The 8,949-nt window shown below is 47.4% G+C and overlaps 1 protein-coding gene across 1 annotated transcript in view; it reads left to right on the top strand.

Annotated features, from left to right (window-relative positions):
- The first annotated feature begins 5,813 nt into the window (after positions 1-5,813).
- The window catches only part of Acp7 (acid phosphatase 7, tartrate resistant (putative)), a 21,996-nt gene continuing 18,860 nt past the window's right edge, over positions 5,814-8,949 (top strand). Inside the window, exon 1 of the mRNA XM_029532239.1 lies at positions 5,814-5,949. Coding sequence (XP_029388099.1) covers positions 5,829-5,949 — 121 coding nt within the window. The 5' untranslated portion in view covers positions 5,814-5,828. The remainder of the gene's footprint in view (positions 5,950-8,949) is intronic.

Genomic DNA, 8,949 nt, shown 5'->3' with positions numbered 1-8,949 from the left:
AAAAAAAAGAATAATCCGATAGAAAACAGGATAAGGCATTTGAACAGGTACACCACAAAAAGGACAACCAAAGGGCCAGATAGAAAAAAAAAAAGGTCTCTAATTGGATTGCTCATCAGGGAAATGCAAATCAAAGCTCCAATGAGCTACTACTACACACCCAACAGAATGACTAAAAATAAATTGCCTGACAACGCCAAGTGTTGGCAAGGATCTGGAGCAGTGGAAATGTTCCCACATGAATGGTAGGAAGTGAAGAAGTGACTGCAACTGCTTTGGGAAAACTTCTGTTAGTACTGATGTAACATAAAGACACACAGATGTACATACACACATATACATCATATACATTATACATATACACATACACATGCACATAAGCATATATCATATACATTATACATATGCATATATACACATATACATCATATATATTATACATATACACATACACATGCACATACACATATATACATTATACATATATACATACATATATATCACATACATTATTATACTCATACACATGCACACACATACATATATATCACATACATATATACACACATACACATACATATACATCATATATTTATACATATATACAAGCAAATTCATATGCATATGTATATATACATTATAAACACATATATATGCACATATGCATACACACATATGTATATACATATACATCATATACATTATACATTTACATACACATAGACATTTATACACATGCATATGGATATAATTTCATATACATTATACATATACATACACACATACATAGCATACATATATTTACAAGCCAGACATTCTACTCTTTGCTCTATACCTAAAAAGAAATGTGTACATATGTTCACCTACAAAACATAAACAAGAATGTTCAAAGCAGTCCTACTTGTAAGAGCCAAAGTCTTGAATGTATAAACTCCCATTTTCACTGGCAGCTAAACTGTGGTGCACTCATACAATGGGGTACTCCTTGGCAATGAGAAGGAATGGATTGCATCTCTCTGCCCAGGCCAGATAAATTTCACAATGATCACTCTGAGAGAGAGATCAGGCACAGGAGTTCATATAACATTCCTCTACTAGAGTCACATGCACAGAGAGGCAAAATGAAACCATTGTGTCCAAGGAGGTATCTTCAGGTAGGAGTGTCAAGGGCAGGTCAAAGTCAGTACCGTGACTTCCTTTGTGCAGAGAAAGATGTGGTGCCAGAGAGGGCGTGTGGAGGAGGAAGCTGGTAAGATCGGACTCCCACCCCACCCCCCACAGAGGGCAATGGGTACACAGGTATGACCTACACTGGTTAAGTAAAGCCCTCTGTGGTTTTCATGTGGTTTCTTTTCTTTTCTTTTCTTTTCTTTTCTTTTCTTTTCTTTTCTTTTCTTTTCTTCTCTTTTCTTTCATTTGTTTGTTTTGTTTTGTTTTGTTTTGAGACAGGGTTTCTCTGTGTAGCCCTGGCTGTCCTGGAACTCACTCTGTAGACCACACTAGCCTCGAACTCAGAAATCCACCTGCCTCTGCCTCCCAAGTGCTGGGATTAAAGGCGTGCACCACCACGCCCGGCAAGCAGACTCATTATTACCTCTTATCTTCCAAACTGTGCCGACTACATATCTTGGGTATTGTGGTAACTGGACGGGACTTTATGTAGGACACCTGCTCTGTGCCAGACACGATTCTAAGTGGTTCCTATCTGATCTAATTTGATCCTCTGCTACAACCCCAGGAACTTACTATTGTCACCCCCTTTAACAGATGGGGAAACTGAGGCACAGTGAGGGCAAATGACTTGCCAATGGTTGATGCATTAGCTAGATGTCAACACAGGACAGCTGGGCCCACAGTAGATGCTCTGTGCTCAACCTAAAGATTTCAGCTCCACAGGAGCTCTGAGTTCTCACCCACCACAGCAGTCTTCGCCTCCCTTCTTCCTTTTCTTCCTTTTCTTCCTTCCTTCCTTCCCTTCCCCTCCTCCTCTTCCTCCTCCTCCTCCTCCTCCTCCTCCTCCNCCCCCCTCTCTCTTTTCTTTCTTTTTCTTTCCAGGGTCTCATGGAGTCCAGTCCAGTCTGTTCTCAAACTCAGTATATGGCTGAGATTATTTTGAACTAATCTTCCTCTTTCCACTTCCCAGGCGCTGGGATTGCAAGGGTGCACCACCACGCCCAGTGTCCGTCCTTCCTTCCTTCCTTCCTTCCTTCCTTCCTTCCTTCCTTCCTTCCTTCCTTCCTTCCTTCCTTCTTTCCTTCCTTTACTTTTGTTCTTTGAAACTCTAGCCTAGAGTGACCTAGACCTCACTAGGTTGCCAAACCTGACCTTGAGCCTTGAGCTATTAATAGCAGCAGTCCTCCTGCCTCAGACTTCCAAATGTCGGGATTATATCACCAGACCCATCTCTACATATGTGGCTTCTTTTTAATTTTTTAAGTCACATTTATTTATTTATTTGTTTGTTTGTTGGTTGGTTGGTTGGTTGGTTGGTGGGGCTGCGTGGGACTGTGGGCATGTGAGTGCCACAGTGTGTGCCCATGGAGGAGTCAGTTTTCTCCTTCCACCTTGAGGGCCCTGGGGATGGAACTCCAGGCACTTGCTTGGTAGCAAGTGCCTCGACCTGGAGCTTTGGAGATTGAACAAGGCACTTGGAATTCAGCACATCCTTCTACCCCAAGGAGGGCGGCAGGAGGTCATTACCTGACCAGGGCCTGGTCTCAGGAGAACCCACTGCATGCTTCCAAATCCCATTACAGTCCTGCAGGGCACCCAAAGCATTTAACAGCTCTAGACCAGGAGAAGCCAATCCCTGCCAGGGCCCTGCTACCTGTCAGTCATCTCTCCTAATGAAGCTGCCGCTTGGAACTGAAAGGTTTGCTTCTCCTTTCCAGGCCTCCACAGCTGCCTGTGCTGCTGAGGTGCCAGAACTTTCCTAATAAGGCTTTCCTCTGGGGGGGGGGGACACACAAAGTGGAAGACAAGCTTCCAGGTTACCTGTTCTTTTGGATCTGATGCTAGACTTGACGTTTAATGAACTAAGGAGCCAGCGTTGCCTGGTGTGGTGGTGGATGCAATCCCAGCACACAGTAGACAGACTGCAGAAAAGGCTGGAGGCTAGCCTAGGATACATAGTAAATTCCAGTCCAGCCTGGACTACATTTCAAGACCTCTCAACTTAAAAATAAATAAATAAATAAACCCCAACACTTGGACCCACCAAAATACAAACAAATTCACAGGTATACAAATAAATAGATGTAATAAAGAATTTAAAACAAACAAACCAACAAGCCAGGCATTGCGGCACGCGCCTGTAATCCTAGCATTTGATAGGCTGAGCCAAGAAGATCAGGCGTTTCAGGCTAGCCTCAGCTACGGAGTGAGTGTGTTCCAGTCTAGTCCGGATTACATAAAATCCTGTTTTCAAATAAACAAATGAGAAAGCACATGTGTTTCTGTATGACACACTTGCTTTAAAAATATCTGGCTGTCCGTAACTTGGTGGCGTAAAAACAGGATCAGCCAGGAGTCTCAGTAGGTTGGCAGTAGGCACCCTTTGCATAAAACCTGGCTAAGAAGCTTCTATCCTGGAAGGCCACCAGGAAAAATAACAAGGAGAGGTTTTGATTGTGGCTGCCAGAGTAGCGGTGAGCCAGAGTTGAAACTGATAGAGTTGTTTGTGGTGTTTTGCTTTAAGATAGGGTCTTGTTAGAGAGCTTAGCTGGCCTCAGACTCCTGGCCTCCTGGTCCAGCCTCCTACAGCTTGGGATTAAGGGGTGTACCGCTACGACCAAGTGATTTCTTTATCTTTGAGACAGGCTCACACTCTGTGTAGCTCTGGAACTCATCACAGAACAGGCTAGCTGGCTTTGAACTCATAAGGACCCTCTGCCTCCGGTGTGCAGGAGATAAAGGACGTGCAACACTAGCCCCAGACCCGAGTGATTTATCATGTATTATTATTATTACATTTTAAGCTATAATGAAGATTCTAGAAGGGGTAGGGAGTTCAAAAGTCCTAAAGACCCGGGACTCTCGCCCGCCCGGAGTCAGACTCCACAAGCTCCACCTCCAAAGCCCCAGACACTGCTTACAAAGCCGAGCCAGAGAGTCATCGCACAGAAAATGCGTGTAAGACAGAAAACCTCTTTTCCCCCCAAGAACGAGTCTGCGGTGGATCTGGGGAACCCTAAGCGTACTTTGCTGAAGGACTCTTCAGCATCTAGACAGCTCAAATTCCACTTGTTCCCACCTAGACTCTGGAAGGCAGGCGGGTTCTGGACTTGAACTTGGTTTTTAGGGTAGCACACCGGGGTATGCGCCAGCCATCTCCTCCTTTTTTACAGGTGAGAAAACAGGCTGCAGCGATATTGAGCAACTGCGCCTAGGGCGCCGGGCTCACAAACGCCATTGTCACCAGGGCCTTTGGAGTTTGTGTTTTCCAGGATACCCTGCGGGGTCTGAGGGGGGAGTCCCGGCTCTGGGAAGCAGGAAGGAGCTGAGAGGAAGATGCTGAGGGCTCGACGGAGATAGATGGGAACCCCGGGGTCGCGGCCTCCCTTGGGACTGAGGGTGGGTTTCTGTCACCAGGGGGTCTCCGCAGCTGGGGCGGTGGGACGCCTGGGGACAGGGCAGCCTTACCTGTCCCGGCGCTAACCTGCTGTCTGGCTCAGAAGTGTCGGCGTCCCATGCTTTTCTGGGTCCCCTCTTTCTGCGCCCCACCCTGAGGGGGGCGTGAGGGTGGGCGTGGGGCGCCAGGGACCGGCCGAACCTGTGGGACACGGGGCTCGGGCTGTCTGGGGAGCCCGTCACCTGAAGCAGCCGGCTCTTCCGGGGCTGGGACACCTGTGGGCGGCGGGAGCCTGTGTCCCTGCAAGCTCATAAATACTGCAGCGCATCGGTGACCGAAAGGACCGTGAGGGCGACTGGCGCGCCCCTGAGGGTGAGCCGGCGTCCCCTTCCCGATTGCGCCCCCCACCCCACGACCCAGCTCTCGGCCCTCGGTGGACGGTTCCTTCAGACCCGAGGCACCTGTACAGGTTCCGAGGGCAGGTGGACCGAACTCCAGAACCTCAGCCAGCCTGGGAGCTGAGGAGAAACCGGGGTTCAGGCACATGCAGGTTCAGGGCTGGGGAGGCAGCTGGGATGAGGGTGGAGCCCGGGGAGGAGAGAGATCTGAAGGCAAGATGGGATGTTGGGTAGGGGAATGAGAAGAAGCCGCTCCAGGCAGGTGAGGAATCTGGGAGTAGAGATGGAGTTATCGGGTCCCGAGGAATAAGTGGAAATCTGAGGATGAACTAGAGAGGCTGAGCGTACAATGGGATACTAAGAATTTGAGGAATAAGTCGCTAAGAGAAGGCAGAGATGTTGGGGATGGCTTTGTCAAAGGCATCCCCTCCCCCAGCCCCCCAGCCCCTTCCCAGGAACAGGAGCCTGGGCTGGAAGGGTTCAAACTCAGCTGCATCTCATCCTAGCCGTGCCACTGAGTCACTCGGTTGCTCAGTTTCCTATATGTGACTGGGTTGGTGATATCTGTCGCCACCACTTCATAGGAATGCTGTGAGGCCTCCTGCCATTAATCTATGCAAAGTGCTGAGCAGCAAGGCTCAGAAACCTCATTAATTATTCTCTCACCAGCATCTCCTTCACCACTCCCCTCAGAGACGTTTCAGTCATTCAGTCTTCCTCCCCCACGGACATCCTGACAGACGGACACACGGCTCTGCCTGGCATCGGTCCATTCTGCATCCTCTGTGGGACCCACCAACGGAATTTGATCACATCCACGCGTTCCACTCGGCTTCCCACCATCCCCCTTTCTTCCTACCATGAGCCCCTTTCTTGGAGGCTGGCTCTTCTTCTGTCTGCTCCTGCTTTTCTCCCTGGGAGTCCAGGGGACCCCAGAGTATCCTCATGTGACACCAGAGCAAGTCCATCTGTCCTACCCGGGTAAGTGTTCCTGACCCCTCACCTCATTCTGCTGCTCTTTCTTCAGCCCTGAGGTACTCTGTTGGGTGAAGGGCTCAGTTTGAGAAGCCCAGGCTGGTGACTTGCCCTTCCAGCCTCAGTGGTGTGCCTCTGTGAAATGGGATTTCAGCAGGCTCTCGCCCCACTGAGTGGGGAAGGATGATGGTGGTAATCAGCTCATCACAAGCTGCTGTGCCTCAGCTCTGAAGGACTGCCCTGGTTCTCTGCCTTGCTATCTTATCTCAGGGCCTGGCATGTTCTTACCCTGACTTCTGAAACCAGTTGTGGAAGAAAGCAGTGAATGATGGTGGGGAACGAGGGAAAGGGGCCACCACCTCTTTCTCTATCCCTCTTTTCTTCTTTCTGACAGAAAACAGGTCCCTTCCATCTCCTCTGGGTTTTGGAAATAGGTTCATGTAGCCCAGGCTGGCCTCAAATTTGCTTTGTGGCCCAGGCTGACCTTGAGTTCCTGAACCTTCTGCTTCTACCTCCCAAGTGTTTGTTTTATTCTTTTGAGAGTTTCTCACACTTGTAGCCCAGGATAACCTGAAAGTTTCCCTGTATCTTCAGTCTTAGCCTTCCAGGTGCTAAGTTTGCAGGAGTGAACTACTATGCCTGCTTCTTCCTTTTTCTTCTCTCTGTTTCTGTCTCTGTCTCTCTGTCTCTTTCTGTCTCTCTCTCTGTCTCTCTNCTCTGTCTCTTTCTGTCTCTCTCTCTGTCTCTCTGTCTCTCTGTCTCTCTGTCTCTCTGTCTCTCTCTCTCTCTCTCTCTCTCTCTCTCTGTCTCTCTGTCTCTCTCTCTCTCTCTCTGTCTCTCTGTCTCTCTCTGTCTCTCTCTCTCTCTCCTTTTCTGCTTTTTGAGACTAGGCCTCAGGGATTGAACCCAGGGCCTTGTGCGTGTGGGGCAAACACTCCACCAAACTGAACGACTCTCAGGCCATTTTTAAAACATCTGGTCTATTAAGATAGAGTTTTCATCTGTAGCCCAGGCTAGCCTTGAATTCTCGATCCTTCTGCCTCAGCTTTCCAAATTTGGGGATTTCAGGCATGAACCACTACTTCAGGCTGGGAAGATCTTTTATTTATTAGGAGGTGATGGGAACAGGGTGAGGCGACTCTAATCCCAGGACTCAGAATATTAAGGCAATAGAATCAGGAGTTCAAGACCAGCTTTGGCTAACAAGAAAATCTGAAGCTAGCCTGGCCTACAGGATAAATAGATAGATAGATAGATAGATAGATAGATAGATAGATAGATAGATAGATAGATAGATAGATCGATCCATTGGATGTACTAGCTCATACCTCTATTCCCAACACTTGAGAAGTAGAAGCAGGTGGATTGGTTCAAAGCAAGCCTTGACTACCTAGTGAGTTTCAGGCTAGCCTGGGCTATATGAGCTTTTGTCAAGGAAGAAAAGGAGGTCACAGAGCATATGGACTCTCTGTGTCCAGAGTGCCTGAGTTCAAATCCCAGGTTTGTTACTTTATCTGACAAGGTACACGGGCACTGAGGGCCAGTAGGTACCAGGACTTTGTGGTGACCATTATGGGTTGCGGTTGCTTTCTGTGGAGTCACAGGACTGAACTCCGGGTGTAGAAGGGATGCGCTCTCACCCACTTTTGTATTAGAAGCAAGTTATGCCACTACAGATAACTGCCAGCCTTAGGGAACTTTGACTTATGTGCAGGGCTTCATTTATGTGTGTGTTGATTTGTTTTGACTCAAAAAAAAAAATCAAGATAGCAAGTTTCACAAGGTTTTCTTTAGAGTTTTTTTTTAAAACATAAATTTTTTTTTTTTTAAAGATTTATTATATGTAAGTACACAGTAGCTTCTTTCAGACACTCCAGAAGAGGGCGTCAGATCTTGTTACGGATGGTTGTGAGCCACCATGTGGTTGCTGGGATTTGAACTCAGGAACTTCGGAAGAGCAATCGGGTGCTCTTACCCACTGAGCCATCTCACCAGCCCTAGAGTTTTTTTTTTATCACATGCATTTATTTACTTTGTGTGTATGGATGTGCATGTGTATGTGCCTGCTGTGTGTGTGCACTGTGTGTGCTTATGTGAGTGAGGGTGTGTCTGTGGGTGAGTGTAGGTCAGAGGGCAGCTCTCCAGAGTCCCAGGATTAAACTCAGGTCATCAGGTTTGGAGGCAAGCACCTCTACCCACTGAGCCATCTGGCCAGCCATGACATTTGCATATGTTTATATCCTGTCACCTTTGTCCTTTCCTTCCTCTCCCATCCCTCCTCCCTCTCACTGGATCTCTTCCTCCTCAGTCTCCTGCTGCCTTCTTATGGGCGCGCGCGCGTGCGTGTGTGCGCATGCGTGTGTGTGTGTGTGTGTGTGTGTGTGTGCGCATGCGTGTGTGTGTGTGTGTGTGTGTGTGTGTGTGTGTGTGTGATTGGCCAGATCCAGACTCCCATGAGAGAGAGAATATGGACTGTTAGCTGTTCCTCATCGCCAGCATCCTCTCTCTCCTCTCTCTTTTACACTGCTTCCTCTCCTTCATAGCCTCTCTTCTACTTTTGTGTTTTAAGATTTTATATATATGATATATGATGATATATATGATGTATGGTATAATTATATAGAATATTGGATATTTATATATAATATTTATATATCTAACGATACCTAAAAATATACAATATGTATAAAATTATTCTATATAGTTAATATATATTTAACTCTAGGTTTTACATATGAGAGGGAGTGTGTGATATTTCTCTGTCTCTCTCTTTGTCTTTCTCTCTGGTTTCACCATATAGCTCAGGCTTGCTTTGAACTCAAAATCCTCTTGCCTCAGCATCTTTTTGTTGTTGTTGTTGTTGTTTGTTTGTTTGTTTTGGTTTTTCGAGACAGGGTTTCTCTGTGTAGCCCTGGCTGTCCTGGAACTCACTCTGTAGACCAGGCTGGCCTTGAACTCAGAAATCTGCCTTCCTCTGCCTCCCGAGTGCTGGGATTAAAGGCGTGC

Source organism: Mus pahari, chromosome 1 (genome assembly GCF_900095145.1).
Source record: "Mus pahari chromosome 1, PAHARI_EIJ_v1.1, whole genome shotgun sequence".
NCBI lineage: Eukaryota > Metazoa > Chordata > Mammalia > Rodentia > Muridae > Mus > Mus pahari.
This window is presented reverse-complemented; position numbering and strand designations above follow the sequence as displayed.